The sequence below is a fragment of the Accipiter gentilis genome, chromosome 32 (genome assembly GCF_929443795.1).
Source record: "Accipiter gentilis chromosome 32, bAccGen1.1, whole genome shotgun sequence".
Classification (NCBI taxonomy): domain Eukaryota; kingdom Metazoa; phylum Chordata; class Aves; order Accipitriformes; family Accipitridae; genus Astur; species Astur gentilis.
The window spans coordinates 2,991,443-3,013,479 of NC_064911.1; the positions used below are offsets into that span (position 1 = coordinate 2,991,443).

A 22,037-nucleotide genomic window follows, 5' to 3' on the forward strand; every position below is an offset into this window, starting at 1 on the left:
TATGTTGGCCTTTTTATTCCACTGATCTTCCAGTGCAGTGAAGACGATTGATATTTTTTTCCCTCGGAAGAATTCAATTTGAGAAAAGCAATATCATTTCATGGCTAAAGCACTGAATTGAAAGTAAAGAACCTGAATTCTGTTTTCAACTCTGTCAGTGACACATTGTGTGATCCTGGAGGAGTTGCTTCATTCTTCTGCTCATCTCTGAAATGAGATTAATAATTTTTACCTTTTTTTTATTAAAGATCGTTGAGATCAGTGGATGAAGACTGCTCTAAAAGAGCAAAGTATGATTATCATTACTGCTGGTAGTACATAAAAACAAAATTACTAGTGTTAGATGTAGGTACTTTACAGGCCAAGTGATGATTTTTTTATTAGCACTTTTATGACCCATTTCTGGAACATACAATGTACTCTAAATATGTAATTTCACGATAGACTGAAATTGCTCCTCTGGAAGCATTCAAGTCTGCTGGATAAATGATAGCCCTTCAGTAAAAGTTTTTTAAGTACACACTAGAGCAATTCCACTAAGTACACCCTCTTGGTCTGTTAAGTCCCTGACATTTTTTTCAAGAGAACCTTCCTTTACTCTCATGACCTCCATATGATAACAAATTCAAAGGAACAATCAAAGGCTTTGATTCAGATAATGTTCTTTTTATTATCCTTCAGAAACTCTGTTTGGTAATATTGTGGTAGTTGAAAAGATAACTTATGAGGACTCTCTGGCTGACTCAACCACTCAGAAGTATGAAGTTAGTGGTAGTGCTTCATCCTTTAGCTTTTCAAGCTTATGTGCTTATTTATATTTAGATGCCTTTATGCCTTTCAACTAGAGGCAGTTAAGTCAACATGGGTTCTGAGCTGATGCAGAGATAACAGTGCATTTAGCTTTGGCAATGCAAACTTGAATTTCCTTGCTTTTGTCAATCTGGATCACAGCTTAAAGTTATAACTACTTAATGCAATTACATTACGTTTATACTACTTTAAATGTCAAACAAGCAATAACTGTAATAAAGTTATAATTTAGCTAGTTACATTTTCTTATTGATTTCTTTTTAAAATTGCCATAATCCGAACTGCTAAGGGTGTGTCACTCCCGTATAGCATGTGGTTGCAATTTATGTTAATGTAACCATACCATCTTTGAAACAGGTACCTCCTGTATTACAGAAGCAAACTACAACATGGGCTTCACCAGGATCTGCAGAAGTACCGAATGGTGGTGTCCCTTGTCATTCCATCAATGCTTTTCTCTATCCCAAAGTTAGCTAGCATAAACCAGCACACATGAAGTGTCATGCAAACGAACCCTTCAATGGACTGTGGCATAGCAGCCTCAAATGCTTGAATTTGTAAGAATGCTGGTACATATTTTCATAATAAAAATATCACATCTAAAGCAACAAGATTTTTATCACCATGCCATAAATATAGTCAAAAGCATTTGTATTTTATTTAAAGAAGCAAACTATAAATGCAGAGTAGGTGGCTATATAATAATAGACACTTAAAAAAAAAAAAAAAAAAGTTATAATTTTCCAGGTTTCAAACATACAAAGGAAAATTTTGAAACATGTTTTAAAAACAAAACAAAACAAACAAAAAGCCAAATTAGCTGATCTTCAGGTTGGATTTTGAAAGCAGCTTAAAAGCTATGTGAGTTCACCGAGTGACTTGGAAAATCAGAGCCTTAGAATTTTATGCATGCAGGCAGCAGACCACAGGCTGAGTACCAAGCAATTTGCACCTCTGTTTTAGGCTTCAAGCCCTTGTCCTTCTATGTTAGGCCCTGGCAGACAACTTGGCTGTTTGAGCAGAATTACCTAGTGTTCCCACTTTTCCTACCACGATCCTACCATACCTACTCCCTGGACACTGGTATCCGATGGCAGGGCAAAGTTCAGTGCAGCCTCCCCCTGACAGGGTAATAAACCCTGCTGTTCAAGCACCGGCGCCAACTTTACAGAGGTAAAGGTAGGATTGGCTGGAGAAAAGGTATTTCTAGGAGACTAACTGCAAATAGCTAATTCTCTGTAAGGACTTTTACTAGAGGATGATCCTAGTTGGAAGTTACAGGTTCTTTCTGAAGAATAGAAATGATCAGTCTGGTGTTCTGCTCTACTAGCTAGGTTCAGACCAAAAATGTTGTGTTTTCCAAGACCTTTTTGAATGTTACATTTTTCTCCTACTCTGAGAGGAGGAAATTCCAAGAAGCAATTTGTAAGAAAATAATATCAGTTCTCTAACTTAAATTTTTGCTTTTGTTGGTTGGGTTTTTTTTTTACTTAAAAAAAATATTAATGTATGGTCAACTAGACACAAAAGCCCTGCATATAAGAACAGAGTAGTTTAAGCCATATGCAGCAAAAGCCTGGTCTCTTTTGCAGCTTTAATATAAAAAAAAAAACTACAAAGAAGTTCCTGATATGCTACCAGTGAAACAAAGCTTATATTGGTAAACTTCTTTTTTTCAATTCCTTTTGTTTGCAGTGTTGGAAATTATTTGCTTCCCACTGATGAACAACACTTTGAATGAGGAAAAAGCACTTATTTGGGCTTCAGTGTCATTTCCCCCCCGGCCTCATGTAAGCAATGTGGTGGGTAGTGCAGCGAGGGTAGGCTTGCTACGTTTCTCGGTTTGTTATTAGGAAACATTAGCCTTTGCCCTGTGTAAAAGCTGGACTGGGCCTTGGAAGGCCCTTCCTTGATTAACTGCATAGTGGGTGGTGGCCCCTCTGACAGACACTCTACTACGGGTTATCATCTGCTATATTTAGACACCTACATCAGCATCCAAGGCCGCCTTGTTTAGGTCACTGAATACAGAGGAAGGTATCTAGTGTTAAGTACCCGCTTTACTCTGTGTGCTGTCTGTCCTGTTCTAGCATTTCCTGTGACTTGCTCCGTTCGTCTCCCTCTTCTCCATCAAATTCTTTATTCCAGCCGGTAGTTTGATCCTGAAGAGGGAAGAACACAAGTCACATACGGATGCACACAGTGTCCCGTAATTCTTTATCATCACTTCTCATGAATTCGTGAGCTTGAGAGAGGCATTTATGTCATATTTGTACTATGTAATCTGTTGAGATCAATGGAGTTAGATGACTGTTAAATTGCTGCAACCCAGAAAAGGCTCCAAGCATTTATAATATCATTTTTTTAACTCAAGAGGTAGTTTTTCATGCTTTAGTGAGAAATGTCTATACAAAAAAACAATGAAAATATTATGAAAGGGACAGTTTGTTATGTGTGATACAAGCATTTAGCAGAAACCTTGTTTACTCTGGAACTTTAATAATAGAACTATTGCTTCTGCTGACTGCCAAGACTCTTGTTAGACACATACAAATTATTTTAGAAAGTTTAAAAGTATACTGTGTGTTTAAAGGGTATGCTCTATTTTTTTAATATGTATTAAATTCCAAGAGAATTCCTAGAGTACTGTGGTACTCTATAATTAGATCTGATTACTTATGAACTTGATAAGTCTCCTGTAATGCTGCTGTGATAACTATGATGTTATATTAGATTATGTAAGACATGGATGTTTACAAGTCACAGCATCATACTAAGGTTAGGAAAGAATGGAAAAATCTCTCAGGAAAGGAGAGCAAAACTCTCAGTTGCTCTCATCCAGTTGACTCAAATTGTTTGGAGGAAAGAGAACTGCTTACTTTCATAGTAAAACTAGACTAAACTAGATATATCCTAGACTAGATATATCCTAGGCTAGATATCTGGAACTGGTTGAAAAGTTCCAGTTGCTCTACAAAAAGTAGCTGCAATGTGCAGATATCACTCTTGCTTGGAATAATGTGATTTCTTCCATCATGGAGGTGTACACAAGGCCATATAGTGAACATAGGCCATGTGCAAAATATTGGCACTGAACTTTCTGGTTTTCCAGAATAGTTTAGCTAAAAATTACCAAATCTACAAAAAGTGAGACACCGCTCTTTACTTAGACTAGTGCTAAAGACTGCCTTCCAGAGGAGTCCACATGCTCAGCTGGCAAAACTGCATGATACAATTTTTTCTCCAAACTTCAACCTTTTCAGGAGAAAGTTTTGATTTTTTTTCACAGTAGAACCAAAAAGTAAATGCAAACAAATGAAGGTGAATTAAAAAATAAACTGTTTTGAAGTTTTTGAACACTTGGGTGACACTATCAACTATACAACTTTTGTGGATATGGAATGCTGATATTCATATGGTAAGGCAAAACGCACTTTGACATGTGAGTAAAGCAAAAAAATTACTGAAAACTGTCCTGTTGTGTGCCCCAGTAAAGATTTTAATTAGAACAGCTCCTTCAACCTATCTTGAAAAACAGGCAGAACAGCTCAGCTTTCTATTTCTTCATGAACTGCCTTTGCATATCATCTTCCAACATCTATCATATCTGGATTCCAAACAAAAAAATCTAAATAAACAGTGCATATGTCTTGTAAAGATGTACATACATATATGCAGCTACAGAATAGCCTATAACAGGAACTCTTCATGTCTACTTGCTGGATTCTGTTTGTCAATGTCACAGTGAGTTAGTCAACAAAATACAAGGAAAAATCAGACCTTGTTGAAAATCAGGCATAGTAGGATAAACCATTAGTATGACTGAAAGCTGTAGCTTTTGTACTAGCTTTGTGAACAAAATCAGGGATGCTGTGTGCGCATATTTTGCCAGCACAGGAAAATGAGGGTGGATGACACTGAAGCCTGAAATAAGCAAGATTAAAAGTAGCAACTGTTGCCATTAAATATAACTTTCTTTGGCAGGAATGGTTTTTGCTTATGTAGCAGCTATGCTTTTATATATATTAATTTATGGATGGGCAAGATACTTCATGAAGTAACAAGTTCGGGCTGTCCTAAGGAGAAATTAAAGTATGGCTGTTGGCTTCTGAGTGAAAAAAATATATACTTTGTCGAACTTTATTAAGGTCTGTTGTAATTAGTCACCTGGGTAAACTAGCAAACTCGTACCAAAAAAATAGGATACAGGCTTCACGGTTGAAAAGTGCTCTCTACTGAGAATTCTAGTTCTTCTTCTCTGCCACGGGAATGCCATCAGGGTAGCATCTGCAACACTTCCCATGGCCTGGCCACAGGCATTCAAAAACGTCATGCCAGGTGGAATGGGGAGCAGAGAAAGTCTGCTTGAATAAGCTAGGGAAAATGGAAATTTCATCTAGGACGGCTTAGAGGAATGCAGCTTTACCAAGACATAGGTCTTAGAAAGTATATGACAGCCCTCTATAAGTACATCTCGGGTAAAACAGGTAGGAAAAAAGAACCACCATTTGAATGAAAGGTAGTGCTGGCACAATCAAAGACTTACAAACCTGTCTTCAACAAAACCAAACTGGAAGTGATAAAAATGTTTCTAATCCTTGTTGAGGCTCTGGACCAGTCTTACAACTGAGGCAGGGGACTTCAGTTTTTCTAAGACAGAACTGGGCAAGCCTGTGAGTTGTAGGATTTGCTTCTGACAGCAGGGGACTGGACTCTCTGAATTTGCAGGTTCCTCCTGTTCCCATTTAGATGAGTATGGGCTAGTCCAGTAACTGTTACTATTCTGTTATTGTTTTCTTTTCTGCAGAATATGTTAATACTGTAAATGTCTGCTGGCTAGTTGGAGTTACCCCTTTGGAACAAGCAAGTTTTGCCTGTGTTGCTGCATTTGTTTTTCAGGAGTTTGCCCTGCCATCTTCTGAAAATGCTTCTCTTGGTGGGAACAGATGTATCATTAATTCTTTGCACTCTTGTTTATGTTAAAAAAGTAGGCTGTTAGACATGGATAAAATAATTTCTCTGTGCTTTTGTTTTGGCTTGCATTTTCTGGTGGGTGGCAGAGAACTGACCAGGCTTGTATCTCTCCACTTTTTCTTGTGATTGCAGCAGAGGTGTTTGTTAAATAATGAATGCATAAGCCTGTTTCATGTCCTTCTGGCCAGAAATTACTCATAGACATTGTAGGTACTATCTCCAAAACCTTTCTTAGAAATTTCAAAATTACAAAAGAGCAAACCAAATTGTCTGGTCATCTAGTCATATAAAAACATAATCAAATTTACATTTTAAAGTAAAAAGACACTCAAAATTTTTTAAAAGTTCTTGATATAGTGCTTGATAGCATCAGACAAGATCGAAAAGAATTGTATGAACAGAATATTAGTAAACTGAATGTATCTTTTGTTGTCAGTTTATTTTGAGTGATAAAATATCAGTGTAAGAAAAAAGGACACTGAAGAGGAAACAATGATAGGAAGGGGTTTGAAAGTCACCAACTGGTTCTAAGTGGGAATTAGATACTAAGTCTCAGCATAACTACATAATTTTTAGCTCTCTATATATATCTTTTGAGTGGGAAGCTGGAATATAGAAACTGAATGCTGCTTTAATTTTTAAACTGGTTTAAAACAGCTAGATTTGCAGAAACTAAGTTGGAAGCAAAAGCGAAGGTTTTTTTTCTTTTGAAGTATCACTGTTTGGGGACTTTCCCCTGGGTACTGTTAAAAATTGTTTTATTGTGACACATTTGTTGTTTGCTGATCTCTGGTAGATACCAGAGATGCTACTTTGGCTCACCCTTGCATTCTTGGATTAGAGCACTGAGACTTCTATATTCTGTCTTGTTAAATTTATGCTTATTATTTCGGTGGCTATATGAATGGTCCTATTGCTCATCCACAATGAAATGTAATTAAAAGCCCTTTCCTAGGGACCAGATTCATCAAGTAATGGACTGCCCTTTCCCCGGGTTTCCAAATTCCCCAGGCTCAGAGAGAATGAAACAACATGCTATGAAGCAATTCTGCCACAGCATTTTTACTTTTAGAACATGGAAAATGAGTGTCTGTGTTAAAATTTCAGTGAAGAACCACATACCGTCTACAAGTACTCGCAAGGTCCATACATTAGTTACGTCTGTTCATTGGGGTATATCTGAAGCCAACTTACCCAGCCTCCTGGATAAAAATATTTTTAATTTTTGTCTCTGAATATGTTTAGTAAAATTTAACTTTCCAGTTTAGCTAAAACAAAGGTTTACAAGATCATAAATAGGAAAAGTCTGAAGACTTGTGCTTTTCTTTTCCTAACAATGACTTTGAAGGAATATTATGCTACAGAGAAGAGCCAAAGTAGGACAACAAGAAATAAAAAATAATTTACTTATATTGTGAAAAGCAATTGGATGTTCTTTAACTGGACAGTAAAGGAACTATTTTAAGTGCTTCCTTTTGCTTCAAACAGGTGGTTCAAGCATGCTATTTGGAGTTCATTTACAGTCAATTGCTTCATGGCTAATAACTTAAAAATACTACACTTCCTGAAAGTGTTATAGCCAAAATGTGACAGTCAAGCCTGAAGTCTGAACTAAATTGCATTCTTTATAAGGAACAAAAAGCACTGACATTTAACCAAACTGTATTTTCAAGATCTTGGTTGAAATTTATACCAGGAGTCCCAGGACAGAGTGGTTTTATTTAACGTATTTATTATCTCCAGTGTGCATTGAAAAAAATTAAAATCTTGCTGCAATAATGTTGGTATTTAGCTTAGGAGGTACAGTGCTTTTGCCTTCACTGTGTCTTTTTTATCTGATTTTTTTTTTTTTAATGGTTGTCATCCTTATACTCTCAATCTCACCTGCACTTCTAATGGAAATTTGAAACACTTTGCAAATATACCTGATTTAACTCTCATACCATTTCTGCTAAGTAAGTATATCCCCTTCTTCTACAGTAAACAGAGATGCAGAAAAACTGGGTATGTTCTTGAGCAAACTACTTACAGCTTGAGGCATTTCTGAGATAGAACCTGTTGTCAAATCTTGGCTTCACTGGAGTCAGCAGTATAACTCCTGTTGAGTCCAGCAGAATCAGCCCCAGTGTCCCAGTTCATGGTCCTGCCCCATTTAGTAATAAACTGGAATAAGCATTGCATCTATGAAAAAAAGAGTGCTTAGTCAATAGCTTTCCATGTCTTTTCTTCTCATCTTGCAGAATTGGAGAATAAGAGCTTGTTTGCACTCAGATTACCCTTCTGCTTAGGGCTGCAGTTCCTGCAGTGAAAACACGCTCGTGTATTTTATGGGTCTGACTTTAGCATTCCTATATCACTGTAGCTGAAAAAGAGGGAGGTAAGGGAGAAATCTTTTTTGAACAATCTTTAGGCATACTTTGCAAAGTTGACAAGGAAAGTTCTGAAAATCCTTACAAGGTTTGAAGGTTTATGCATGTTCTTATGCAGCGAAGTGATTTTCTCCCTTCCATGAAAGGCTATCACTAGGAATATTTGGCTGTATCCTGCAGTTGGGAATGGGAATCTTTACATATTCCCACAGGAATTATGATAAATATTGTATCATTCAAAAGCAGCATATATATTTTTTTTTCTTATTATTTTCTTAAAGCCACTGCCTCCTTGTCATGACTCTAAGGAATCTATGCAGGTGTACAAACAGCACTGCAAAATAGCAGAAGAGTACCATGAGGTCAAGAAAGAAATTGCTCTGCTGGAAGAAAGAAAGTGAGTAATTTTCCTGAAGTATTTACTGTTGTATATTCTCTTTGTAAAATCCTGTTTTAAACATGGGGGTTTCACATGATATTTTCTGACCTTATACCATCTGCCTGACAGTCATAGTACAGCACGACAGTTAGACCATTGGTCCATAGGATCAGCTGGGGCCACTAAGGACACAGAGTTGTCATAGTTCAGGGCCGTCAGTTACACAGATGTCCCTTAAAACCTTCATTGACAGCCTCCAGGTCACATAACAATCTAGTTCAACTGGTGCGAGTCCCCTTTTTAGTTTTAGGAAATTTTTTTCCATTTAACTTTACATGTTTTAATGAAGAACATAATTAGGTTAGGTTTAGAGTTAGGTTTAGAGTACTTGACAATATTAGTAAACATTTTTTCTGTGAGGTGCATTGACATTTTAGGTGTTCATATCCAAAGTGCATAAGCTGGAGACTTTTTTTCTTGTCTATACTCACACCCTTGTCATCTTTGCATGACTGTTAAACGGCAAAGTGCACTCCATGACTCTTGGTCCCTTTCCACAAGAAACTTAAACAAATTCAGAAAGAGAAAAGAAGGTGAATAGTGAAAGTTTCTAACAGACAACCAACCCTGAGGAATAACAGTTACTGCTAAGTAAACTTTCTCTTTCAAATGCTTTTTTATTTTTGCATTCACACGGAAGGTGACTTCAAGAAGTGTTGTCTTCCTCAGGGAATTACCTCAAGTGTTGATCTCTGAGACTTGTGCAAATTAAGACCACACCATCATTCTTCCAGATCCTGCTTGAACAGAAACACTTGTAATATAGCAACAGGGGTAAAAAGAGCTCTGTTGCAGAGTGGGCTCTGAGTAGAAGGTGGACCACTGTGTCGGTTTCATAGCAGTCTTCACACAGCTGACCATGCAGTTCAGCCAACTTTGCATCCATGGGAGTCTTCAGCTGCAGAAGCAAAGTGATGGGAGGGGAACTGGTGAAATCCTGTAGTCTTACAAGATAGCCAAAGATGTCCTTGAATCCAGACTATGCAGGGTAAGAAAGTGACACTTGTCTTTATCAAGGTTGATGGCTACAGGCACAAAATAGTTAGTTGTTGCCTAAAGTGTCGGAACTAGTTGAGGTTTCCCACTACAAATCCCCTTCCAGTGTAGGACCTGCATAGCACTCCGTTGCTGACAGACTGGTGCAAAAGTTAAAAAAGACAACAAAATAACCACAAGAGATTAACACTACATTGTCCCAGTGTTTGCATTTGATTTGTCATTAATTAAACTTGGCCAATCAAAAGTAATTTGTGTTTTTAAAAAGATGTAGAGAAGGTAATTAATTCAAATAATTTTGCAATGATTTATCAAATTTGATTGCTTACATGTGTATTTAGCAACCAAGTGAATTCAGTGGAAACCATGTGTGTTTGTCTTCTCTGAAAATCCAGATGGAATATAAAATATTAAATGGTTGTTTAAGTACTTAACTTTAGACGCATAAATTCAAAAGGTAGCCTTAGATCATTTGGTTTGTAGAGTCTACTAATATAAATGCATTATTTTTACTGACACATCCCTGAATCAGTTATGCACATTTACAAAGTAAACTTGGAGCCCTTGAAAACTAGACTTGTGTACATATTTTTGCATTTGCTAGAATGGAAAAAAAAAGCCATTTTGTTTACCTATGGAGTCTGTGGTACTAGCTGAATTAGAAATATTCTGCTCCTTGGGAATGGCAGTTAAATGCACAAAATTGTTTACCTTAGCTCAAAACTATCCTGATCAACCTCTGAGCCCAAAAGTCAGGCTCTCAGCAGTGGTTATCCTGGATGAATTAAGGGGCTTCAGGCTGGCATTTTCCTTCATTCCACCAGTGGATGTCAACAGTGAAACAATGTGAGGAAGCTTCCACCACTGCTACCATTGCTGAATCTGTTCTGTGGATAGAAGATTTAATGCCCCAGTAAATATATGTTAAAACAAGAGTGGCTGAATAAGGCAGCATATAGAATGATATTGTGATTCTTATGTGCCTTCTAATTCCATATTTGTGGCCTAGATATTCACATGCTGTGTAGCTGTGAAATGCTAAGCATGACAAATATCAGTGCAGCACCTTTCACCACCTTCCAAATCTCTTAATCTGAAGAAGTGATCCTACAAGCACTGGGATTGAAGATGCTTAATTTCCTGCAGCTTGGTGCACTGTGGTTATTTGATTTTGATGTTTAAAAAGCTGCAAGTGCCAACAGAAGCTTTTTTTTCTCCAGACGGGAACTATTTATGACTCCATCCTCCAGGTACCTTCTCCATTTTTTAGTATTTTGGAGGAGGTCTCATGATACTGCCTTTCGCCTTTGGGTAGCAGCTTGTTTCTATAAAACCTTCCAGAAACTAATTGGGACCTCTTCAGCACATGAAGTTTGGCTGAAATTGGAAGGTGGATTAAAAAGTTATTAGGACACATATACCTGTACACTCATGTAAGCGTATACAACCTGAACACATTAACCTTGATTTTTATATAAAACTAGATAGGAAGGGAGTGTAAGTGTGGAGGTGAAGGAGTAAGCAAGACATAAAAGAGAGTTTTGGTTTAGTGATCACTGATTTATATCTAAAAATGTTCTCAACAGTTACAGTTTGAAAGTTAAAGGAAGTTTATGGGGTAGCATGTGCTGAATGAAGAGAAGATCAGTGGATTACAATGGCTGGTGTGGCATGCATGTTGAATATTCCATTCTCAGAAGGGGAGGATGCTTTGACTTTTCTAAAAAGTCTGATGAGATGTACAGATTTTAACCTCAAAAGCAGTTACAATCAAATTGAAAAGATAGAGTTTGCAGCTTTCTGAAATTTGCCCCTTTTGCAAGTGTCTTTATCTTCTTCTACATTTGAATTTGAATGTAAGGAAGTAAAGATTCACAATCCCCTAATACACCTACTATCTATTGTCAGTTTCTTTTAAATATTGGTTTTATAAAATGGACAAAGATAGAGTTTCATCCCTTGTAATGGGAACAAAAAATTTGTGCAGTGTTCTTCAACATACATTTTTACCAAAGGCAACCAGAAGTGCTGTTGGATGGGACCCTGCCAGTGCTCTGAAATCCCTCTCCACAGATCAACTCACTGGTGGAATTAAAATGTCAAGTCTCACCTCACAGTGTGTGCACCTGTGGTGCCTACTGGTAGTACACTCTGCACACAGAATACTGAAGACAATGATTGTCAGGAAAAGAGCAGAAAATGAATTGAGCAAATATTTTTGATTTGTTGGTCAGAAGGAAGAAATAATGTTAAGTTAACCTAACATAAATGACTGTACAGGTATTGGAGCTTTTTAGTAAAACAAAAATTGGAATAGTGTTCATTCTACTTTAAATTTTTATTCCAACCTTCAAAGTTCAGTGTAACCTTTTATAGATGAAATAATACATGCAAGTATATTTCTAAAGGAGGCATCTTTAAGAAATAGAAAGTTGAATAACATTCTTTTAAAATAGTCAAAAAAACATTTACTCTTTTGCAACTTTTCAAAGGCTTTTGATTCTTCTTATCTTGACTTGTCTCTCACTGTAGTGTGAGGATCAAGTACGGCCGAAGTATAGAAAGGCAGTGGTGTAACGACGAGGGTTGCTTTTCATCAAGGCAAGAGCAGAGCTTATTTGCTCATTTCTGTTGTATGCAATGTAGATGGCAAGAGAATATGCTAGGCTGGGGGCGTGAGAGAAGGCAACAACTATTTCACAGGAAAATGGGAAATGTGGGAGAGAAACTGAGGCTGCAGATTCAAAAAAGGGAAAATCAAAGGACAAAACAAATAAAGGGAGAAGAAGTTACTCAGGAAGAAGACAAACAAAAGGAAGGAAGAAATCGAAAGAATTTAAAAGAACATTGTGTAGATTTTTTTGATAACATAAATAATCATAGCTTGCTTTGCTGTCTTCACTCTAACCCTTCCCATTTACGCCAGCAATATCTAGTACAAGGGACAAAATCACTCTGGAATGGAAGACAGGATTGAAAAGGAAGAAAAGGGTGTGGAAGCGAGAACACACCACATTTAGGTCACAGAATGTAATTTAATTTATGTTCCAGAAACACACATGTATTTCCATAACAGATGTTTTTGGGTATCTAAGTTTGGGTGAAAGGGATGGGATGGCTGGTTATTTTGAGCACTTGTTATATTGCTATTACTAGATAATGACCCTGGATTATGTAGTTAAATATTAGAGTTGCCATGGTTGCTAGCTATATCTTATATTCTTAGCACTGGCTGGTTTTCTCTTTTTCCTCCCCCAGACAATTCTAATATAACTCTCCAGAAAATATCATTTGATCACCACCTGGTTTAGGATCACTAATTTTTTTTGCCATGGATATGATTTCTTTTCTTCCTTTCACACATATTACAGTAGACATGCAGTGGAGATGTCTGCTTAACTTTGTGGGATCCTTCTGTATACTTTAGCATGCTCTTGTGACCAAAGGACTGTTTCTAAGGTCTCAGGTCCAGATGGCTTCTCCAGGTACGCTATTTCTGGAGTGTCTTTTACGACATTGTTGAGACAAGCAGTCTTCAGACTTTCAGGTACTGCAGAAAAAGATTGGTGTAAACCATACAGGCAACCTTTTATCTTAATAATTTTCCCATTCTAGACCTGATTTTTCATCATTTCACATGTATCCAAAATACATGTTGCTTGCCAAATAGTGGAATTTACAGCTTTTCTAATACTAAGAGAAACCTCAACTTGCCCTATTGCAGTGATGAATATTTTATGGACCTTTTATGTGCTGGCATCCGAGACATATTTTCATTTACATTAAAAAAGGCTGTCTCATTGTTTTAAAAATTAATTAGTAGACTTTGGACACGCAAGTTCAGTCTTCTCAGACAGCAATTACCTTGCACGGTCTCACGATTCCTCCTGACGTGAAAGCCATGTCAGCTATGGGAAGAGTAAATGACCTTATGGCCACCAGAATACACAGGTACATGTTAGCTGGGAAGAAATGGGTAGTACCACAGATGCATGATCCTGAATGTGTTGTTCACAACAGGAGAAAGTCAAGTCTGCCTCTTTGCACTGTGGAAGCTGTTTTCCTTGAGTCCACTCCATCTCCAAATACACTTAATCTCCAGATAGTTTATCTGCTTCGTCTGTCACTTTTCTTGGTATCTATTCATTGTGACTGTTACTATAAAGGATTTCTGTTATCTGCATGGTCAGTCATTAAAGCCAGGACAAGAGAAATAATTTCCCTAAGACCATACTGGGTTTTTCTCCTGCTCTGGTGTGGATTGTGGTTTATTGGTTTACGATGCAAATCACATTTGACTTCCCTTCCCACCCAAACCCATCCCGAAAAAAAGAACACTTAAAGTATACATTACAGATTGTCTCAAAGCTTCAAGTACCTCAGCACCGTTTTAGAAAATACCTTATCAATGCTGTTAATATTTAAACTCAGGGTAACCATTAACAGAAAACACAGATTAAACAGTGCTAGATGTATTTATTAGGCATCCATAACAAAGGCTAGATGGTGCAAGAGCTTAGTATGGTGTTCTTTAACCTCTGGAAGCTAAGTTCAAATCCTGGATTAGATCAGAAGCAAATGTTAGTTACTGTCCTTATCCTTTTGTGAGCTTCATAAACCACACCATTCATAACATTTAGCAATTCCCTGGTACTCTAATTTTAGATCTCTGGCAGGCTGGCAGTATTTGCCTGAAACATCACCCTACCCTGTAAACAGGTGTTGATCCTGATGGGAAGGGAATAAGTAGGTTCTGCTGACTCAGAAGTGGGCAATTTTACTCCCTCAGTCCAAGGAAACTGTTTTCTGCGAGGGAGGCCCTAGAATGTGGACTACAGCAATGAGTATATTTTGATTTGAATGCATTTATATTTTGTTTAATAGCAAAGCTAAATCCCAGGAGACAAAAGAGTTATCTCTGTTGCTTGAGTATTACTGGAGAGCAGCATGAAAGCCATGCCTGCACATAGCCTCATCTTACCGAATCAGGACTGACATTCATTAATAGAGCTGTCTGAGTTTGCACACTGTGCCACTCCTGGCTCAAGTCCGAATAGAGTAGTTAGTACCTTTCCTTTACACTTACTAAAAGTCCCTGTGGAAAAGGTTTACCTGCTTTTAAGATGCTGATTACTGATTAGTGTGTTCACTGTATCTCCCTTTAAAAACCTTGTTAAGTGTAAGAAAAGTATGAAAGAATGATTCTGAATTAATTTGTTTGGAACACTTCTGAGTAACAGCCTGTAATTTGAAAGAGCTTAATTTAATCCTTCAGTCCGGCATTGCACCAGTAGAATAACTGCAAAGAAATATTGCTGAAGCTCTCTTTTGGTCCCAAGAGACAAAATTCTTCTAGAGGAAGCCCTAAGAGACTGAAGTGATTAAGGCTGCTGGACTTGTAAAATCTCATTGTCTCTAAATCCATTTCTCACCCTTTAAAGCATACATGCAATTACTCCTTCGTGGCCTATAGTCCCATTAATAGGAGCTGGAATATCAAACTGTCTAGCAAGATCAGTTCATCCTGGCCAATTTGAGAATTGGTTGATCTAGCATGGCCCAAGCAAAGAGAAATGAACTTGTTAATGGCCTGCTGCTTTTAAAATTGTTACAACTCTGTTGTGCCAAATGTTAAGAGAATTCTGCTGAACAAAAATATGCTCTTGATATTTTCTCTTGAAGAGCTGATTGAATATACCTTTCACCTGGTGAAAGGGAAGAGAAGAGGCTTTGCTGCAGCATAGCTGCTATGCATTAGCTCAGTGGTATAAAACAAAGCCAACATATTTAGCTACAGGAGGGTTTCTATATACTTCAACTTCTGGATGATTTAAAATTGCTGTAATGGCTGCTAATTCTTCCCTTCTGTTTTTCTGTATGGGAAACACAGTTGGAAGAAATGAGTGTGCTGGCGGTCTCTCCTAACTTGTGTCTCCTTGAACTGCAGTTACTGTGACCATAAACAGTCAGCTAAATCATGGGCAAACTGCTACCGCTGAAAGCTGTAGTAAAGACAGAGGAAGATCAAACCGATCCTAAAAGAAGGCCACACAGAAGTGTTTTTCAAAACCCAGTGCTTACAGCTTTGCTGCTGTAAGTGGTAGTTTTGCAGCTGTAAGTAATGTAAGCCATCAGCAAATACTGAAATGTTATCGTTTCATGGATACTCTGACCTGTGGCGATAGAGTTACTGATCTGTAGGAATTTCCTGTCTGAAAGCACTGGTCTAGCTTGACAAGAGGGCTCCTTTAAAGACTGCAGCAAAAGCTATCCACTTTGAAGGCATTACATCTTCCCACTGATGATCTACAAGCATTGTTTTGACATGACTGAGAAATAAAGTCACAGGGCTATGAACAGTTAAAGATTAACTAATCTCTGAGATAGAATGATCAGAAGAACTAAGAACCTTTTAGAAGAGACTTCCTGTAGCAGGGGTGAATAAGTGATTTGACTTAAAGGGGGAAAAAAGCAGAGGCCAGGCTAGCCTGCTGGGTAGCTAAGTGGAGAGCGATTAGATACCCTGTGAGTTACTCATGCCTTCAGTGTGTTTTGTTTTAAAAGCTCTTTTATCTTAACTTGTGCTGACGTAATTTCAGTTGATACTGTACAGGAGACTCCAGCTCCTGGCCAGCTCTGGGAATACAGGGCACTGTGTGACTCCAGAAAGAAGCAATAGCTTGAATCCTCCTGTGTCTGCTCTTAAAAAGACCAGGAGGGGTCAGGTTTGCAGCTCTATCACTCTTCCTCAGCAGTAGGGCTAAGGTCTGAGCATAAACACATTATAGAAACAAGAGACGTAGTTCAGATTTATGTGCCTAGTATTTACTAGAATCGTTTTTCTTTGTAGCAGAGAAAAGGAAACCAGGCATACTTCACAGAATTTACTGATAAAGCTAACCAACTGAGCAAAACCCCCCCTGGCTCTCTTTCAGACATGTTTAGTATTGAGAGAAAAATGACTTGTTATTCTTCAGGCAAAATATTAGCATGTGGTCTCCAAGAACTTGATTCTCCCCTATGAACTGCATATTCAACTCTTACTGAAGTTAGAGATACTTGAAGGTCCACAGCATTTTACAGGTTTGGTCACTGAACAGCAAACCTATCAGAGATTTTGGCAGCTTCATCTTTTAAAGGGAAAAGGAGGACTCTAACAAATTAATTTTCAAGGTCTTTGTTTCACAAGAGCTCAAGTAATACCATGTTAACACCTATAGTTCAGCTTTAACCTAACACACGACAACAAATTTTTGCATGCTGCCATTTTTAATCTTTGGGTTTTTTTCATAATTGTCAGAAAGGAGCTGATTGCCAGGCTGGAACAAGTGGAAAAAGAAAGCATGGATGCTGCTCAGCTGGCGAAGGAGTATGCAGAACTGACGGAGGAGAACCGAACACTGAAGCTGGCCCAGACGCAGTGTGTAGAGCAACTGGAAAAGCTCAGAATACAGTACCAAAAAAGACAGGGGTCCTCATAACTCGCAACTAGCTTATGTGAGGCAGTTACTACAGGATTGGTCCTGTGCTGGAAAGAGATTTTAAAATAAAGGTCTGTTTAATATGTTATAATACTTTACTACAGATACAGAGTATGTAGAAGTCTATATTTGATTTAATGCTTGCCAGCCAGTAGCTTAATATAATGGATATTTCATCCATTATATAATGGATATTTTATTTCAAGTAACATAATTGAAGTTAATCTATCCTCATTATATGTTCTAGTAGATCAGGTTTCCTTTCTAAACATATTTCTTCCAATTTAAGAAGATATGGACACACTAGAAAATGATATAAATAGTCTCTGTGTTGGGAATTTGGACCATACTAAGGCATACAGCAGGGACAATGTTAATATATGGAATACATGTATGTTAATTTTAGTATGGTGAAGATTTTTTTAATTATTTTCCTCATGCCTAAAGTGTTTTGAAGTTATCTTAACACAGATCTTCCTCACTGGTAAAAATTATACTTCATTATTCCATGTCGACTTTACGTTGTTGTATAAAATCTGAGACATTGCACATTAAAAATTGAAGTAACATAATTATTTTTTATCAAATGAGAGTACTGGCAGTAATAGTTTGCAAGTTATGAAATTAAAAGGAAGCAGATGAGATCAACCTTTCCTTCCTCAAGCATAAAGATAGCTTGAAAGTCTCTTTATTGTACTTTTTGGCATGCAAGAAATGAAAAATTAATATATGAGTATCACATCATAGTTTCCACGGAGAATATGTCAGTAAAAGTACTGTGAGGATATTTTGTTCTTATTTTCCCATCTGTTTTGAAACATAAATGGCTGTAAGTAGGGACAGGAATTCCGTGATATACAAATGACCTGGAAGTAAAATGTTAGTTTTACTTGCTCTATTTATCCCTGTATTTTCCTAGATCAACTGAAAATTCTTTGTTATACTTCCATTTCTATTCATACAGTATTTTTTTCATTAAAAGCGGATACAGAAAAGCCATTTTATGTTCTGAATGTTCTTAAATCACCCTGTATTTTTAACTCTGCTTCACAGATGCAGCTTGTTACATCTTCATGAGGTTGGAATTCAACTTGATGTGTCATTAGTACTGAAATGTGTCTTAGTAATTGAAAACTGGGAACTTAAGATTTCTGCCAGAACTTTTGCTTTGATTATTATCACTAATCTATTATAAAAATGGGATTTTCTGTTAATCAGAACAATTCCTGGGAAAGTCTTTTGACATCAAATTGTTCCCCTGTAATTCCAGCAGCAAAGGGGACAAAAAAATACAGCTGCCCTTTATTTCTCTGTGATAACTACCTACAGTATTCCCTGCAGATGAAAACAGTCTCCGCATTACTACAAGCAGTTGACACTGCAGTAGGAGAGTATGAGGAGGTAGCGGGAGAAGACAGCCTTGTCTCCACTTCTCCTCCTGAGCCACAGGGGCAGGGGCACTGCTTACTCCCTTAGCCTGGCCACTCCGGAGACACAAAGGGAAATCGCCCGTTCTGAGGCATGTGCTTTCTGCTGGGATGCTCTGCAGGCAGTATAACTCTGTATTTATTCCTCTTTCTTTGTTATCTGAGGGTCCAGTGTTTACTGTATCTTGTGAAAGTTGAAGAGAAAAAAACATAATGAATAAAAAGCACTTAGGATAGCAAGCCTGGGAATGCCGGAAAAGCCTTGTCCGAGTTTTGCGCTGATGGGAAACATAACCTGTACAGACTTCAGGATTTTGCTTTGAGCACAGGATGCTGCATAATCTGAGATATATATTTTTTATCTGTATTTATGTGTTTTGAACAACAAGATTGTCGTTTTAAAAATTAATTTGCTGATTTAGTCACAGATTTTTCTATCTAGCTTTGGAAACAGCCAGTCTGGTGATTTCAGTGAATTCATTGGAAACTGCACAAAGTACATAAAATTATTTCATTAGCAGAGTGACTTTGGAGGCAGATAGATCAGACAGCAGAACTTTACTTATAGATAACTTTGTTCACCTTTAAATTTTCTATTTAAGTGCAGCCATTATGTTTTAGATGTCAGAATAATATCAGATCATACTCTTTGAGAAAAACCTGAGGAAGAGCCAAAGTCATGTGGAGAAGGAAAGCTGGGCATCGTTTGTGACACACAGCGATTTGAGAGTAGCCAGGGAATATGGCTTTTCTAACCTCTAGAGACTGACCAGTATGGTAGTCTTCAGAAAACATTTTTACAGGTGTACAGACACCAAATCTGTGGTGTGGTCCAGCTACCAGTCTGGCTAAATATGGAACTCTTAAAACATCCCAAACTAATTGAAGTCAGAGATCTGTATTTGATCCGGACTCTGGCTAATTGTAGTCAAATTTTTCCTCTTACTTTTAGTTATGGTGAAAGTAAAAAATAACTGCTTTGTATCAATATATTTGCCTGCCAGCATGGATGCTTATGTGCCTGAGAATAGTGACTCAGAGAAATTGCATCACAATCCAAATGAGTAAAACTGAAATAGAAGTACCAAGGATGAAAAATTAAAGTATCTCACAAAAACATTTTTTTTAAAGAAAAAATAGCAGCGAAATGGGATTCTAAAGACAGGAAGGTAGATAAATGGAATTTTCCAAAAATATTCATAAGCAAGTGAAATTAAAATGCAGAAAAGTCAATATAACCCAGAAGATCATTCAAGTGTTGCAAAGAGTAAGAATGGCTAGAACAACCTTCTGAGAGGTAACTGCTGTATCTATCATACATCTCTTGATTTTTTTATCAAGAGCATAATAATGATAAACATGTTCATATTCAATAAATCTCCAATTTTGACATGCTGAATTTTTCTTTAGATATTACTTCAAACTGCATAGCTCCGCTGACTTAATAGCTGAAATTAAGTTCTTAAGAAAACATTTGTTTGTCGTATTTATGCTGTATTTTCCAAACAGACAGTTATGATTTGTGTCCTTCTGGAGAGGAGACCTTAAATTGGTCTGCTAGCTAGGTCCATTGTAAGTATAGCACTGTAAAAAAGAGGTTTATACAATTATTTCAAATAATGTTTTTACATTGTATTTCACCCAAGAACTTAGAAGCCAGTTTCAGCTTTTGAGTTCAACTGCCAACGAAATGTTCAATTTTATAACTTCTGACTACAGCCTGTGACAACTGCAGTTGCATTCAGCAAAACAACAGCACAGTCCGAGGCTCTTGCTGGCAATTCACCAGTGGTCAGAAGGCAAGGAAAGACATGTGAAAGGCTCAGATGACAAAAGAAGTTGCTAAATGCATACAGCTACATAGGTACATTCTGTTACACAGATAAAGGTTATTTCCTGCTATTATCCAGGTTATTCAGGTTAGTAAAAGTAAGCAGGCCACTACAATGACAAATGCATTTGCTTCAGACCACTTAAGAAAACAGTGAAGTACATGGGTTTAAAAAAACAAGCCCTGTGCTTTCCATTTCCTATTATTACAAACTAACTTCCTTCCATCATAACAAATGCTGAACAAGCTCAATTTAAGTATTCCAGTTAGCAAGGATATGACTCATGCAGTCTTGAAACAGCCAAAGGCTAGGGTGATTTTACACTTGAAAAAAGTCTGGAAGATAAGGACCTGCAGGTTTGGGTTTGGCAGCTTTTTTTTTAATGTTTCCTTTTCCAGGATCATCTTTATTTTGGCTGGTTTTGTGAATTAATAATCCTTGGAAGTGTGTCACACACCCACCCCCGAGGCGTTACTGCCATCTAGGCCTTTGTGAGCATTGCACACTGTTCACAGCAGGTACAAATATGCAAGGGTACAAGGCAGAGGTGTGTTCTCAGCCTTCCTTTGGGCTATGTGGTTGAGGAGCTCTGGCACGTGTCCATTTGCTGCTCGGACCCCAGTCACAGACCACCTTGCAGAAATGAGCTAGTCGCCGTCTTAGTCACGGAGTCACTTGGAGGTTTTTCCTGCATGAAATTCTTTGCTTGTTCAACACACAAGATGGAAGTGTCTAGAGGAGCGGGGGATGCTGCTGTCTGGAGGAGCCTTGCCTCTCTCCTCGTGGAAGGTGCAAGGTGTGCAATGACCGAAGAAGAGGGTTGCAGGGAAAGGAAGTTCGTTAGGTCCAGGCAGCGATGTAGCAGGGGGAGCGCCGGCCCTGGCCAGCAGGATTGCGAGGAGAGTTGACAAAACCTGGGTGCTGGCATGACTCTTCTCTCCCATGCACAGACTTCCACAGACATACGTGCACACCCACAGCCCTGAGGGTCTTCTCCCTCCTGTTAGAGTGTCCTGGCATGTATATGCATGGATAATACGGTGAACATCCTTGGAAAGCCCATGATGAAACTGTCTTCATGACAGACCTGGAAGGTCTGCAGCAATGAAGGCCTAGGGCTATTACCGAACAGGTACTGAAAAGCTGGACCCCATTGTCCATCCTGCTGGGCTTCTCTGGGACATGAACAGGCATTTTAAATTCAAAGAAGTCGATTCTTTTATAAGAATGAAAAAAAATCTACCTTGCTTGGGACAGTGCCAGTCACCTCTAGGTTCTTCAGTGCTCCTTACAAGGGATGTCATGCGTTACTCATACCTGCATGAATGAAAGATAACAATCGTTCACAAAAGACTGTTAACCTCAGCCCAGGCTTTCTAGACTGCACAGTATGGTGTTTACACCGTAGAAAGCACAAGATTTAGCATATGAGTCACTCGGCTTTTCTACACACCAATCATCAGTTCCCCCTTCCAAACCTCAGTTCCTCTAATCCCCTCCCTGCCCCAACCACAACCCCATGCATCTGTACCCCTTACTGGGTAGGCAGCATCAGTCTAGAGCTCAGATCCAGTTGACTGGTGATCTCGTGACGTAGTCTGATGATCGCCGTGTGCTTGAGATGGTTTCCAAACATTACAGTTGTACAAAGTTTGCGATTCGGTGCTGGTATACGGCAGCAAGGCACTCTGCCAGCATGCAGGTGCTGG

The 22,037-nt window shown here is 38.1% G+C and overlaps 1 protein-coding gene across 1 annotated transcript in view; it reads left to right on the forward strand.

Annotated features, from left to right (window-relative positions):
* MAP3K7CL (MAP3K7 C-terminal like) overlaps positions 1–20,796 on the forward strand; it is a 35,304-nt gene extending 14,508 nt beyond the window's left edge. The window contains exons 5-6 of the mRNA XM_049834733.1: positions 8,435–8,550; positions 16,889–20,796. Of these exons, the coding sequence (XP_049690690.1) occupies positions 8,435–8,550; positions 16,889–17,069 (297 nt within the window). The 3' untranslated portion in view covers positions 17,070–20,796. The remainder of the gene's footprint in view (positions 1–8,434; positions 8,551–16,888) is intronic.
* Positions 20,797–22,037: the final 1,241 nt, after the last annotated feature.